The sequence below is a fragment of the Arachis stenosperma genome, chromosome 8 (assembly GCF_014773155.1).
Source record: "Arachis stenosperma cultivar V10309 chromosome 8, arast.V10309.gnm1.PFL2, whole genome shotgun sequence".
Taxonomy (NCBI): domain Eukaryota; kingdom Viridiplantae; phylum Streptophyta; class Magnoliopsida; order Fabales; family Fabaceae; genus Arachis; species Arachis stenosperma.
The window spans coordinates 35170029-35186330 of record NC_080384.1 but is presented as its reverse complement, the minus strand read 5'-3'; the positions used below and the strand labels follow the sequence as shown (position 1 = coordinate 35186330).

The window sequence follows — 16302 nt, the reverse complement described above, 5'->3', positions numbered from 1 at the left end:
TAGGACCGCAACTCGGGAGGCTCCGTCCGACTTGTGCTCGCATGTGAATGGGGGGTGGTACCTGCAAGGACACTCCGATGCCTAAGTTAGCAAGGGTATAAGCAGGTCTTAGAGAGTATTGGACTTAGAGATACCTGAGGGGTGTCAGTGTATTTATAGTGGTGAGCCAATAACCACCGTTGGAGTAGTGCCGTATCTTTAGGGTGATAACCGTCCCTACTATCTTGGGGAGGTTAAGATATGGCTTTATGAGGCGGTTAGAGAGATTTTAGGGGCGGTTACTCATTTGAATGAGTGTTTATCTGCCAGCTAATCTCACATCCGACCTCTTCATACCAAGTCGTGGTTGACACCGACTTCTTATGTGAAAGGCGGCGCTTAGCTAGGCTTTAATCCTTTGGATTAGGCCTTTTAATTAGACCTGGGCCTTTGCATTGGGCCAGGGTATGAACAGTGCCCCTACTTGAGCCCAAATCTTTTTAAAGTTTGGGTTCAAGTATTTAACTCGGGTTCGTAGTCGACTTGTTTGAAAGAACATGGATCTTGGAAACCGACGTGATTTCCGCGACTTTTAGTTTCTGACAGTTACGTCAATTCAAGCGTCGTGTCCGTTAGGGAAGCGTTTTAGGGATTGAGGGCTTTGGTAACGGTGCAGTCGCATTAATGACTGCCTCGTTTTTACCATTATGCCCCTTAGCCTATTTATAAATACTTTCCCTCTCTTTCCATTTTCCGTTTCTGCGATCTTTCAAACTTCTTCTTATCTTGTTCGTATTGCATCCTTGCGCTCGAAGATTTCTGTTCTTCTCCAACCTCCATTTTCGGATAAAGGTTAGTTTTGCTTTTCCCATGTCATTTTTGTTTGCATGTTTTGTTTGGCGAGTAGATAGGTTGACCCGTAGATTCTAGTTTCGAATCTTTCTTCTTTAGTGGCCTTGTTTTTTGATTTTCTTTTTCTTTTTCCCTTTTGTAGGTTTTCTGCCACTTTTCTTTACATAAAAATGGCTTCTGTAGACATTCTTTCTCAGTGGGTTGACGATACGGTCCTTGGGGAGGAACCGTTGGTCGACGCTGAATTCATCACTCACCTCCGAACTCATCATAGGCTCTGTACTTCGGACGAGGACGAGCCCAAATATGAATTGATAATCCCGGGTCCTGAAGACCGGGTCTGCTTTGGAAGGGTTAATGAGGCAGCCCCTCATTTTTTCTTTATGTACGAATGTATGATCACCCGTTTGGGTGTTTTTCTCCCTTTCTCGGATTTCGAGATATCCGTTTTTGCACCATTGTAAGGTTGCCCCTACTCAACTCCACCCCAATTCCTGGGGTTTTTTGAAGATTTATCAGTTTATAAGCCACGCTTTAGACTTCCCGACTTCATTGAGAATCTTCTTTTATCTTTTCCATATGACTAAGCCCTTTAGTGGGCTAAACAACAAACAACAATGGGTATCCTTCCGAGCCATTCAAGGTCGGAGGATTTTCACCCTTTTTGACGAATCTTTCCACGACTTCAAAAACTTTTTCTTCAAGGTTCAAGCTGTAGAGGGTCACCACCCCTTTTTTCTGGATGAGCATTCCTCCCCTCGCTTTCCCCTTTACTGGCTGCCGGCCACCCCTTGCGAAAAGATTGGTCTAGACGACCTAGACGAGGTGGAGGCGGCCATTGTAGGGTTTTTCCGAGAAGCATGGGGGAGGGCCCCATACTTAGATACAAGGAAAATCCTCCAGGGGACGTCGGTTTTTGTTCAATCTTGCATAGGTAGTGCATGCATTCTTTATTTCCGAGTAGTTTCCGCCGACTTATATTTTACCGACTTGTAACTTTTGTCATTTGTTTTCTTTTGTAGATATGGCAAAAAAGAATGCTCAGGAGGCCTATCAAAGGGTCCGGGAGGCTAGGGCGAAGTCCCGGGCTAGGTCCGGGGCGGTCACCTCTCCTCCCCCTCTTCCTCCTCCTCCTAAGAACACTGGCACTCCTACTCAACCTATTGTAATCTCTTCCTCGAGTTTGCCCCGACCACCCCCCTCTGCCCAAATTCTCTCCGAACCCGAGAAGAAGAAGCGCAAGACTTCAGAGTCTGGCTCTTCTTCCTTCGATGGTGGGGTTAAGGCGGATGCTATGGCATTCGTCCGAAAGAACATCTATCCTTTTATACATATGGATGATGTTTCTGTTCGAAACCACCTTACCACCATGGCCGAGGAGAGTTTTAGGACGGCGGGTGTTTGTGGCAAGCTTTTGGACATTTTTGAGAAGGCTCCCCTTAGCTCCTTGGGTGCAACCTCGAGGGTTGAGGAGTTGGAGGGGAGACTTCGTATTTTTGAAAGACATGAGAAGGAGCTGAGGGAGGAGAGAGATAAGTTGAGGAAGGAGAGGGATCACCTGAAGGAGGAGGAGGGTAAGCTACGGGCCCAATGTACCTTGGAGGCTAATCTGAGGAAGACGGCGCAAGACAGCTACCACAACTTATTTCAAGATATTGTGGCCGTGAGGAAGGACTTGCTGAATTCTCGGAACGCATATGCCGAGTTGGAGGACTCTATCGCCGATGGTGCCGAGGAGTCTTGGAGGATTTTCTTGGAACAAGTCAGAGTTATCGCTCCCGACTTGGACCTTTCTCCGCTCCATCCCGACAAGGTGGTTATTGACGGCGCCATCGTTGATCCTCCCGTTCCCGAGGTCATTTCCGAGTCAGACCTGAAGACTCGGGGACAGAGAATTATCGAGTCTCCTCCTCGTCCTACGGATGCCTCCGGTTCTTCTTCCATTCCTCCTCCCGGTCCTGGTGGTGTTCCTCCTGGTGGTGGCGATTCCTCTACTCCGTCCAAAAAATGACTTTTTTATCTTTGTGGCTATATGGGGGCCCGGCCTGTGGGTCCCCTCTTTTTAAACTTCTATTTATTTGTTGGTGGTTGTGAACAATTTTTCTTCTGGCCTTTTAAGGCCGTAAACAAAATGATCCGTGCCCTTTTTTGGATAAGGGTTTAAGTTACTTTGTGCGTGTACATGCTTTTCTGCTTCGAATATGTTTGATCCTTTCGAAAAACCTTTTGTTAGCTTGCTTTGTTTTCTTGAGCCTTTTTCGTGCAAAGGCTTGTATGCAAACTTTAAGCTTTCTCAGGTTCTCATATCTCTTTTGTTATCCTTTATACTCAACTTTTTTGCTTTAGTGAGTTTTTATGACTTAAGTTATTTTTGTGATGCGTTTTTCGTTTACTCGGAATATATCCGAGTTTTTCTACTCGGGTTATTGTCTCCGACTTATGAGTCGGACTGTTCCCGAGTTTAATACGATCAACTTATATAACCTCTTTACACCGACTTGTACCTCGTCGTTTTATCCTGACGACCATGTTAGGTCGGTTCATGGGATTTTCACGCTTTGTCGAGCTTAAGTCGGTGCGTTTCGTAGAAAGACTTAGAAAAATAAAGGAGGATATTATAAGAGATATTATGAAGGAAAAAAAAGATCTTTATTAATCGGGAAGGTACCTTTTTGCTACTAAGGGTCTTGACAGCATATTTTCCCTTAGCCTCTACTGTGATGCCTCGTTAAAAACCCCTCTCCAGAAAAAACCCTTTTTTGGGAAAAAATCATGAAGCTGGGAAAAGAGTACATCAGGGAGTAGAGTTCGCTTCTAACTGTAGTACCTTTTCATATTACAAGCATGCCACGACCTTGGTAACTCAGTGCCATCCAGGTTGGTTACTTTATAATAACCTTTCCCTAACACTTCCTTGATTTTGTATGGCCCTTTCCAATTTGCGGCGAGCTTTCCATCTCCTGATTTGTTGACCCCAATGTCGTTTCTGATTAAGACCAAGTCGTCAACGACAAATGTTCTTCGAATGACTTTTTTGTTGTATCTGGTAGTCATCCTTTGCTTTAATGCTGCCTCTCTTATCTGGGCGTTTTCTCGGACTTCGGGGAGCAAGTCGAGTTCCTCTTTGTGCCCCTGTACATTTCCGACCTCATCGTGAAGAAACCCTTGGGCTTTGCTCATGATTTCTATGGGAATCATGGCTTCTACCCCATAGACCAGTCGGAAGGGTGTTTTCTCTGTGGCGGATTGGGGGGTCGTCCTATAAGCCCACAATACTTGAGGGAGCTCTTCCATTGATTTCTATGGGAATCATGGCTTCTACCCCATAGACCAGTCGGAAGGGTGTTTCTCCTGTGGCGGATTGGGGGGTCGTCCTATAAGCCCACAATACTTGAGGGAGCTCTTCAGCCCAAGCCCCCTTTGCTTCCTGTAGTCTCTTCTTCAAGCCTGCCAGTATGACTTTGTTAGCTGCCTCGGCTTGCCCATTGGCTTGTGGGTGTTCTACCGAGGTGAATTGATGTTTGATTTTCATACTAGCTACCAGGCTTCTAAAGGTGGCGTCGGTGAACTGGGTTCCATTGTCTGTGGTTATGGAATGAGGTATTCCATACCTTGTGATAATGTTTTTGTAGAGGAACCTGCGACTTCTTTGAGCGGTGATAGTGGCTAGTGGTTCCGCTTCTATCCACTTTGTGAAGTAATCTATCCCCACGATCAAGTATTTGACTTGCCCTGGTGCTTGGGGAAAAGGACCTAACAAATCCATTCCCCACTTCGCGAAAGGCCAGGGGGAAGTTATACTGATGAGCTCTTCGGGTGGAGCCACGTGGAAATTTGCATGCATCTGGCATGGCTGGCATTTTTTCACAAAGTCTGTGGCATCTTTCTGCAAGGTCGGCCAATAGAATCCTGCTCGGATTATCTTCCTGGCCAGTGACCTTGCTCCGAGATGATTTCCGCAGATCCCACTATGTACTTCCTCCAACACCTCGGAGGTTCTTGAGGTCGGTACGCACTTCAGCAATGGTGTGATATCCCTCTTCTGTAAAGGACATTTCTCACCAATGTATAATGTTGTGCTTCCCTTCGGATCTTTTTAGCCTCTTTCTCCTCTTTGGGGAGGATGTCGAATTTTAGGTATTCGACTAAGGGATTCATCCATCCGAGGTTTAGGCCGACTACCTCAAGTACCTTTTGTTCGTCTTCTGTTTTTGATACCGAGGGTTCTTGGAGGGTTTCTTGGATCAGGCTTCTGTTGTTCCCTCCGGGTTTGGTACTTGCTAACTTGGACAGGGCGTCAGCTCTGCTATTTAGATCCCGAGTTATATGTTTTATCTCGGTTTCCGCAAAGTGCCCAAGGTGTTCCAAGGTTTTTTTCAAGTATTTCTTCATACTGGGGTCCTTTGCCTGATATTCTCCACTTATTTGGGAAGTCACCACTTGTGAGTCGCTGTAGATCATCACCTTCGCAGCACCAACTTCCTCTGCTAATTTTAATCCGGCAATCAAGGCCTCATATTCTGCCTGATTGTTTGAAGCCGGAAATTCAAATTTCAAGGAGACCTCTATCTGGGTTCCTTTTCCATCTACCAATATTATGCCTGCGCCGCTTCCTGTTTTGTTGGAGGATCCGTCTACGTAGAGTTCCCATGTAGTCGGTTTTTCCTCTTGTTCACCTGCGTATTCTGCAATGAAGTCGGCGAGGCATTGGGCTTTAATTGCAGTCCGAGTTTCGTATCTTAAATCAAACTCGGAGAGCTCTATCGCCCATTGAACCATTCTCCCTGCAACATCTGTCTTTTGAAGGATTTGCTTCATGGGCTGGTTCGTGCGGACTCTTATTGTGTGAGCCTGGAAGTAAGGTCGTAGCCTTTGTGAGGCTATTACTAAGGAGTAAGCAAACTTCTCTAGTTTGTGGTACCTTAGCTCAGGGCCTTGTAGAACCTTACTGGTGAAATAGACCGGGTGTTGCCCGACCTCGTCTTCTCTGATCAGGGCTGATGAAACAGCCTTGTTTGCGACGGATAGGTATAGGACAAGGTCTTTTCCCGGTATTGGTCGAGTTAATATAGGAGGTTGGCTTAAGAATTTTTTGAACTCTTGGAACGCCTCCTCACATTCCGGAGTCCATTCAAACTGGCATCCCTTCCTTAATAGGGATAATGGAAGGGATTTTAGTGCCGATCCTGCCATGAATCTGGAGAGGGCTGCGAGTCGGCCATTGAGCTGTTGAACCTCTCTTAAACAAGTCGGGCTCTTCATTTCTAGGATAGCTCTGCACTTGTCGGGATTGGCCTCAATCCCTCTTTGTGTTAGCATGAAGCCTAGAAATTTCCCTGCTTCTACTGCGAAGGCGCATTTTGCGGGATTTAGTCTCATCCCATGCAACCTTATAGTGTCGAAGACTTGAGAGGTCGGTTAAGAGGTCGACTTCTTGCTTGGTTTTTACTAACATGTCGTCGACGTATACCTCCATTAGGCTCCCTAAATGGGAGGAAAACATTTTGTCATCAGCCTTTGGTACGTGGCTCCGCATTCTTTAGTCCGAATGGCATGACCACGTAGCAATAGTTGGCTTTTGGTGTGATGAACGATGTTTTCCTCCTGGTCGGGTTCATGCATCGGGATTTGGTTATATCCCGAGTAGGCGTCCCATGAATGATAGGTATTGATACCCTGAGCTGGAGTCCACCAGGGTGTCAATACTTGGTAGAGGATAGGGGTCCTTAGGACACGCCTTATTCAAGTCGGTATAGTCGACGCACATTCTCCATTTACCATTTTGTTTTTTGACTAGCACTACATTGGCTAGCCATGTTGGGTATTTGACCTCTCTGATAAAGCCGGCTTCCAGGAGCGCCTGTACTTGCTCTTCTACTATTGAGGCCCTCTCTGGGCCGAGCTTGCGTCTTCTTGTTGTACAGGTCGGGACCCTGGGTAAACCGAGAGCCTATGGGACATGAGCTCGGGATCAATCCCGGGCATGTCGGAAGCCTTCCCGGCGAAGAGGTCGGAATTAGCTCTTAGGAGTTCACCCAACCCTTGTTTCAGGGTTTCCCCTAGGTTGGCTCCTATGTAAGTGTTTTTTCCTTCCTCCTCACCGACTTGTATCTCCTCGGTTTTTCCTCCCGGCTGGGGTCGCAGCTCTTCTCTGGTCCTGGCACCACCTAATTCTATGGTGTGGACTTCTTTGCCCTTCCCTCTCAGATTTAGGCTTTCGTTATAGCACTTCCTCGCCAATTTCTGATCTCCCCTCACCGTTGCTATTCCTCCTGGAGTCGGGAATTTCATGCAGAGGTGAGGAGTTGATACCACCGAGTCGATTAGGGTAGTTCTGCCAATTAAGGCATTGTAGGCTGACCCTTCATCGATGACTATAAAGTCTATGCTCAGAGTCCTTGATTTTTCCCCTTTTCCAAAGGTAGTGTGAAGGGGTAGAAATCCCAGTGGCTTTATTGGCGTGTCCCCTAACCATATAGAGTGTCGGGGTAAGCTCTCAACTCTTTTTCATCTAACCCTAGTTTGTCGAAGGCGGGCTTGAAAAGGATGTCCGCCGAACTTCCTTGGTCTACTAGGGTTCTGTGGAGGTGGGCGTTGGCTAGGATCATTATCACCACGGGATCATCATGCCCGGGGATTATTCCTTGCCCATCCTCTTTTGTGAATGATAGTGGGGAGGTCGGTGTCTCATCCCCGACCTGATAGACTCTCTTCAGATGTCTTTTGCGAGAAGATTTGGTGACTCCACCTCCCGCAAATCCTCCTGAGATCATGTGGATGTGTCTCTCAGGGGTTTGTGGTGGAGGATCTCTCCTGTCCATATCATCTCGCTTTCTCTTTCCATGGGTGTCCGACCTCTCCATGAGATATCTGTCAAGCCGACCTTCTCTAGCCAGCTTTTCTATCACATTTTTGAGGTCGTAACAGTCGTTGGTGGAGTGACCATATATTTTATGGTACTCGCAATACTCGCTGCGACTTCTCCCTTTTTTGTTTTTAATAGGTCTTGGGGGTGGCAGCCTTTCAGTGTTGCAGATCTCTCTGTATACATCCACTATAGAAGTCTTTAGAGGAGTATAAGAGTGATACTTTCTGGGCCTTTCGAGACCGGGTTCTTCCTTCTTCCTGACTTCCCTTTCCCTTTCCCTAGAGGAGGAAGTAGGTCCAGGTCGTGAACTCAGGTCTCTTAATTTGGCATTCTCTTCCATGTTGATGTACTTTTCGGCCCTTTCTTGTACATCACTTAGAGAAACGGGGTGCCTTTTAGATATGAACTGTGAGAAGGGGCCTTCTCTAAGTCCGTTGACTAACCCCATTATTACTGCCTCTGTGGGCAGGTCTTGGCTCTAAACATGCCTTATTGAACCTTTCCATGTAGGCTCGTAGAGACTCTCCGACCTCCTGTTTTACTCCCAGGAGGCTCGGTGCATGTTTACTTTATCCTTCTGAATTGAGAACCTCATCAAAAATTTCCTGGAGAGGTCTTCAAAACTAGTAATGGATCTCGGGGGGGGCTATCGAACCACTTCATCGCTGCTTTCGATAAAGTGGTCGGGAAAGCCTTGCATCTCGTAGCGTCGGAGGCATCAGCTAGATACATCCGGCTTTTGAAGTTGCTAAGATGATGCTTTGGATCCGTAGTCCCATCGTAGAGGTCCATATCAGGGCTTTTGAAGTTCCTTGGAACTTTTGCCCTCATTATGTCCTCGCTGAAGGATCCTCTCCGCCCGGGAGTTGATCTTCTCCTTCATCGCGGGAGTTCTTGAGGGAGGATTCTAGCCGCAAGAGTTTTCTTTCTAACTCTTTTCGCCGTTCCATCTCTTCTTTAAGGTACCTTTCGGTTTCCTTTTGCCTCTCCCGCTCTTGTTCCAATTGCTCTAGGCGGCTATGGACCAATCCCATTAGTTCAGTTACGTGGGATGGTCCACCCTTTTCTGATTCGCGACCATCTGAGGAATTTACCTTCGGATTTTTCATTCCTGAGGTACCTTCTCTATGCTGGTCGTTATCTTCCTGGTGCTGGGCCAGGTCTTCATTGTTATTGCCCGCGTTCAGATTCTCTTCTTCGGAATCTGTTTCCGCACGGACTTCTTCATGGAATCTATCCGCCATCGAGGGATGATCTCTCGGGTCCCCGGCAACGGCGCCAATGTTACGGTAGGTAACCGGAGATTAGCCCAATGAATGGCGTTAGGCGGCCCAAGTGTGTAACGGAGGAGAATTCCAGGTAGGACCGCAACTCGGGAGGCTCCGTCCGACTTGTGCTCGCATGTGAATGGGGGGTGGTACCTGCAAGGACACTCCGATGCCTAAGTTAGCAAGGGTGTAAGCAGGTCTTAGAGAGTATTGGACTTAGAGATACCTGAGGGGTGTCAGTGTATTTATAGTGGTGAGCCAATAACCACCGTTGGAGTAGTGCCGTATCTTTAGGGTGATAACCGTCCCTACTATCTTGGGGAGGTTAAGATATGGCTTTATGAGGCGGTTAGAGAGATTTTAGGGGCGGTTACTCATTTGAATGAGTGTTTATCTGCCAGCTAATCTCACATCCGACCTCTTCATACCAAGTCGTGGTTGACACCGACTTCTTATGTGAAAGGCGGCGCTTAGCTAGGCTTTAATCCTTTGGATTAGGCCTTTTAATTAGACCTGGGCCTTTGCATTGGGCCAGGGTATGAACAGGATTGATTTAATAATTTTCCCTCACAAAACCTATAAGTGAATTAAATTTTTCTCATGAAGTTATTTAGTATTTTATATTCTTTAAACACCTACCAATGTTCTATAATAACTAAAGATGTAATATTTTAAGTTGGTCTAATTATTAATTTACTTATCTATTTAAATAAATATTAAAAATTTAAATATTAAAAATTTATTTAATTAAAAATAAATTTTTTAATATGACTCATATTTATCGTGTATTAGTCCTTACTTCGTTGAGTTAGAAATACTACTATAATAAATAAAAAATTACTCAAAATACTATAAAGTCTAACTAAAAACTAACTACTTATTATTTGTCAATATCAATTAATTTTTTAAATTTAATTTTTATTCACAATAGCATTCAAATGAATATTCAAAACTATATAGCACAACAACATTCAAAATCTCATGAAAAAAATGTGTATGAAGTTAAATTCAGATCTTAATAAGTCACCAAAAAAAATTCAGATCTTAATAATTATCGTGAAAAATAACGTGAATAGGAAAAAAAATCAATTTAAGACGAATAAAAATAGTTAAATTTGGTATAAAAAATCAAGTCGATGTGCTTTTTGAATAGGGAAGTGATAGGTAAACAATAACTATTTTAAACAATACGAATAACCATCAATCAAATAAAAATACATTATACTTTTAAATTATCTGCCTAAATTTTAATATTAAAATAATTATCTGTACACCTAGTAAAATGAACGTTCGATATATCTATTATTCACATTATTTAGTATTTTTATTGTCTATCTATACTTTTTTTTTAATATTATATTTGATTTGATTTTGGAGACGCAGATGAGAGGTGCATTGCAAGTTGCATGTAGCTGGTGTAGCACGCCACACGCCCAAACAAAAACATATATAAAATGACTTCATTTACTTCTCTCATAACACAACTTGTGGTTCACACACATCGAACCAAGGTCTCCTTCTCCAACTCTTCAAATAATTCAATTCCAAACTACTTTTCATGCACTAAATAGCTAGCACTCCTTGCTTCTTCATCACAATTTCAAATTCAAATTATCTTTCATTCACTTCAGAGTGTGTTGGGGAGAGGATTGATGCTTGCAGTGTCACCTTTGAGGACCAACAGAGATGATGAAATCCAAGGACAGGACATGGAGACCTTATCCATCATTGGAGAAGACGACTTTGCTGAATTATCCGAGGGCAACTTGTTGGAAAGCATCAACTTCGACGATCTCTTCGCCGGCATCAACCACACAGATGTCTTGCCGGATCTCGAAATGGATCCTGACATCTTCGCCGACTTCTCACTCGGCGCCGCTCACAATTCTTCATCCGTAGTCTTGAATGGTTGTGGTAAATCGGCTTCTTCGGAATCCCGGTCGAGTAGTCGAGGGGAGGAGATAGTGAGCAAAAGAGATGGATCCGTCGTATTGAATCCATCCCCTAGTAATAAAGAAGGTGATAATAAAGGAAGAAAACCATCATCCTCCTCATCATGTCAATCAAAGAATCCTCATCAAACCAAGAAAAAGGTTAAGAAGGTAAGTACAGTAACTTTAGAAATTACTTTCTCTTCAACTAATAATTAATTTGACTCGAAATCATTGGATATGAGATGATTAAGTAATTAGGCTTGGGTGAGAAGTTGATAAAATTAATGAACGTTTTAAGGTTCTGTCTCTATCTGTATACTGTCGCCCAGAGTGTGAAGGTACTCACTCACGGGTACCAGAAGTTACAGGGTGTCATAGAAGATCTAAATTTAATGCAACTGTCCTATATAGTAATTTTGATGATGCTTAATTTGTGTGAAATAAATAAAATTAGGTGGATTGGACCCCAGAATTGCACAGGCGATTTGTTCAAGCAGTGGAGCAGCTGGGAGTTGATAAAGCAGTCCCTTCAAGGATTCTAGAGATCATGGGAATTGACTGCCTCACCCGCCATAACATCGCTAGCCACCTTCAGGTAACAATATATATAGTTACTGTTGAAGAGGTATATATTGTTCTAAACTGTGGAAAATTGAATGCAGAAATATCGATCACATAGGAAGCATATACTAGCTCGGGAGGCTGAAGCAGCAAGTTGGAGTCAACGGAGGCAGATGTATGGTGGAGGGAGAGGGAAGAGAGAGGTGAGCCCTTGGGTTGCACCAACCATTGGTTTTCCTCCCACTCCAATTACACCAATGCCGCCCCAGTTTAGACCCTTACATGTGTGGGGTCATCCCACCATGCACATGTGGCCGCCTAAACCTCATCTGCCACCGCCTCCTGCACCTTGGCCTTCCGACCCTTCTTTTTGGCACCACCCTCACCATCAAAGGGTAACTCTTTCTCTCTTCTACTTTATATAATTTCACTTTTAAAAATATTACATTTTTATATATAAAAAATTAGTTAAGGTATATTTATGTAATTATATATAAATATATATTTATTGTTTAATTTATTTTTAATATATATTTTATATTAATAATTAATTTTGTATGTACACATTATATAAAAGTTGTTTTCCTTCACTTCATAATAAATGCTTTGTTTATTTATTTAAGAAAATTCACTTTTTTTATATATAAGTTTAGTTTTCATGCATTCATGTAAAACGTTTTATATAATTGTGTAATGATAATTATTCTCTTAGATAATCATTTACGCGTTTAATGTAAAAAATAATTATTTTCACTAATATAACATTATATGATTAGATATAAATATAAAATGGTTTTACTCTGTCCCAATGTATCAAAATTAATTTTTTCCGCAAACTAATTGAATCTATTTTTCTCTATCTATGGGCGAAATTCAATTGATTTAATCATCATATCTTATCTAATAGTAAAATTGAGAACAGCTTCAAAAATACGTTTAACTTTTTGATCATATCATTACTTAGTTAGGGTTTAGGGTTAAAACTAGACTTTTCTTGATTAATAATTGGTATTTGTATGCACTTAATTTGTGACTAAACTCTAAGAGGCGTGCATATTATTGTTGTTTGAGTACAGGCTCATCAAAAGGCAGTACCCCCAGGAACACCGTGTTTTCCACAACCTCTGACAACAACGGTAACTACTCATGACCCCATTTGGAACCATTCTACTTGTCTTCTCCTTTCAAACTTGGATCCTAATCTTTTTATATAATATCTCACCATGAGCACACATACATACACAAATCATGTTGTCACATATTTCAACTCAAAATTAAAGTGTGCTTTTGCTTCACTCACCAATATGAAGGAAATTAAATACAATTAAACATGCAGAGATTTGGTTCTCCGCCAACCACCACCGTGGCGGGTATCCCCCCACCACCGCGTGCCATCTATAAAGTAGATCCTGGCATGCCCAAGCCCCTAGTTGACTTCCATCCGGTAAATTTTCTTCACTCTCTTCTTTGTACTGTATACTTCGATTATTTTAATACAAACACAGTTAAAAGAAAGTAAATCAAAGTAATACTTCTTTCTATTGAATAAACAAGTTGTATAGTATTATATGAATTTAATTTCTATGTATTATTAATATAAAAAATTTTTAGATAAATAATTAATCTCGTATTATTACATCATTAAAAATAATTAATTTTAAATGTATTATTTCAAAAAATATTTAAGTGATTGAATGGTAGATCGGATAAAGCTCTTTTATAATATGAATGCGTAAAAATTAAAAAAATATGCGCGCACATGCGTGTGTATATATATATATATATATATAATTTATGTAAAATAATAATTTTACGTATATTTAATTATTTAATATTTTTTCAGTAAAAATAATTATTTTTTATATTAATTATTTGAATAATTATCTAAAAAAATAGTTATAATTAAATAGTTATATAAAATATTTTTTTTATTAATACAAATTATATATATAGAAAATCAAAATTTTTTTCTTTTTAAAGGTGCAAATACAAATAAAAAAAAGAGAAAATAGTTGGTTATTATTACGAAGTGGTAACTGCAGATGTTAGTTTTAATTTTGGCAAAATCTCACCAACATTTCTATTTATATGAAATTAATAGTGAAAAATTATTAAATAATAATTTATTTAAATATATTAAATTATTTAATAATTTTTAATTATTAATTTTATATAAAAATAATTACGTGTAAATTTTTATTTTTAATTTTTTACCGTAGATTTGAAAATAAAACTTTGGCATTATATAAAAAGTGTAGATATTAAGAGTAGATGTGCCTATTACAAAATTAATTGAAAAAATGTCTATTACAAATTAATTGATAAAAAATGCATATGAAATTTATTTAATTTGTCATGAAAATTTATTGTATATTTTAATGTTTTGTATGTCAGACATTTCATATGGGTCAAGCTGCAGTTTTATATATAAATATATATTTTATATTATAATAAAACAGAAAAGACTATAAAAGTCATACTACAATAAATTCAATATTTTTTAATGGTTAGAAATAAAATTGAATTGTAAATAAAACTGAATCAATAAATTAAATAACTCATACATACTACACTACATTATAAAAGGCTCACAATTGTATAATAATAAAAAAAATAATCGGTTCCATTAGGAACTAACTATAATTAACTAAAAAATATGTCTATTAAAAAAAATAAAAAATAATTTCTTATTATTTTAATTTTTTAAATTTTAAAACAAAAAATAAAAAATTAGTTTAGTTAACTTATATCATAGTTAATTCTTTAGATTAAAACGGTCTTCATAATATAATAATAAAAAATATTATATATACATAAATATTTTATTATTAAATCCATCATTATATATTTATGTATAAATATGTGTATATAATTTATTTTAATATGTATTTTATTTTTTAATATATATTTTATATTAATAATTAATAATTTAGTAATTAATTTTTTATATACACACTTAATATGATTGTATAGTAATAGTAATAATAATACTCCCAAATTATTATTATTGAGTTGATGTTAATAACCATCAAAGAAGAAAAAATAGAAAAAATATAATTCGACTATATTATGTGTATATTAAAATTATCCACTAAAGTCATTCACTAGTATAAAATATATATTGAAATATAAATATATATTAAAAATAAATTAAATTCATATATATATTTATACACAAATATATTAGTTATTGATTTTAGTATCTAATTTTAGTGTATAAATAATATTTTTAAATATAATTACTATATTGTGATTAAATAAGTTTGAATTGGTTAAATGTACCATGCCTGTAATTCTTCTTCATCTCCATATAAATCCATCTCTTTCTGTCATTTTTCGTCTTTGTCCATAAATACAAAGTTTCATTTGTTGGATTCGTCACGTTCCATGGATAGTTAATTTCCTTGTTCTATTTTCATCGTTAATCCCAATAATTAAATAATACAAGAAACTCACTGTTCGTTTGTTTCGGTAAATACAATTTCATGCATGATTGATTCAATTATTTAACTTGTTTCTGGTTGTTGTTATTGTGTTTAATTAATCAACAGTCAAAGGAAAGCGTAGATGCTGCGATTGGTGATGTATTATCAAAACCATGGCTGCCACTGCCACTTGGGCTTAAAGCTCCAGCGGTAGAGTGTGTGGTGGGTGAGTTACAGAGACAAGGAATTCCAAAAATTCCACCCGCAACTCCTGTGCTTAATTAATCTTTCAAGGAGAGGGCTCTATTTTTTTGCCCCTTTGATTTATGCTAAACCCTAATTCGACGACTTCTCAGCTTTTTTTGCTTGTTTAGTAGGAGAGTAAATGACAAATAAATTTTTAAAAATTTATACTTTGAATATATTAGTCTCTAAAAAAAATACCAATAAAATTTTTTAGTATAGTAGATGCGGATATACTATTTTTAAATTAGTCCTTATAATCATGATAGAAAGTCTTAATCTAAACTAATTTGTCCACATCTGTTATCCTAAAAAATTTTATTAGTACTTTTGGTTTTAGAGCTATCCAAAATATAAATTTTTAAGAGTTTATTTGTCGTTATACTTTTAACAAAAAGAGTGGACTACCATTACTTGTTTGCCATCACTACTATTCACTACTCATCATTCTGTGTATCCATGACCCTGTGGATTATCATATACAAACCCTAGCTGTGAGTTTTGTATTACTTATTAAATCTCATGATATGAGTAAGTTGATCCTAAGCTAGCTATTCAGTTATGCAAAAGAGTGATCAATTTGCGTCTATTTATATTCATGCTAATTAAGGTATGTGGTTGTATACTGTTTGTATCTTGTAATAAGAATACGTTTTTGTTTACTCCCTAATATGAGTTATGACAATATGATTTAGAATATATACATGTTTTTTCCTTTTACAAATGTATGCAGATAAATAATAATGAGGTATATTTCAATTAGCATGAATATATAGTATGTTTTTTTTTTTTTTACAAATGTATATAGATAAACATCAATAAATTAAAATTCAATTGACATAATTTTTCTATCTTCATCTAAACATGTTAGATTTGAGTCTCACTTTTAATTTTTTTAAAAAAATATATGCAGATACATTATTAGTCTTATATCGAACTTAAAAATTGGGTGAAAAGTTATTAAAACTTAAAATATTTAACAACAAAATTAGGATTATATTACTAAAATATTTAACAACAAAATTAGGATTATATTACTACTTAGCTTGATTACAATAATTTATTTTAATTTAAATATTTAGCTAAAATTTTAAACAACAAGAACCAATTTATACATTTGTTTATATATCATCTTTTGAGATATCATTATTAATTTAATATTTCCAATAATA

The 16302-nt window shown here is 38.7% G+C and overlaps 1 protein-coding gene across 1 annotated transcript; it reads left to right on the top strand.

The window, feature by feature from the left end:
* Positions 1-10437: 10437 nt before the first annotated feature.
* Positions 10438-15829, top strand: LOC130943532 (transcription activator GLK1-like). Its single transcript, XM_057871447.1, has 6 exons — positions 10438-11069; positions 11356-11496; positions 11564-11857; positions 12539-12598; positions 12799-12906; positions 15014-15829. Exons 1-6 carry the CDS (start codon positions 10620-10622, stop codon positions 15170-15172), a joined length of 1212 nt encoding a protein of 403 aa, XP_057727430.1. The 5' UTR covers positions 10438-10619; the 3' UTR covers positions 15173-15829.
* The last annotated feature ends 473 nt before the right edge of the window (positions 15830-16302 follow it).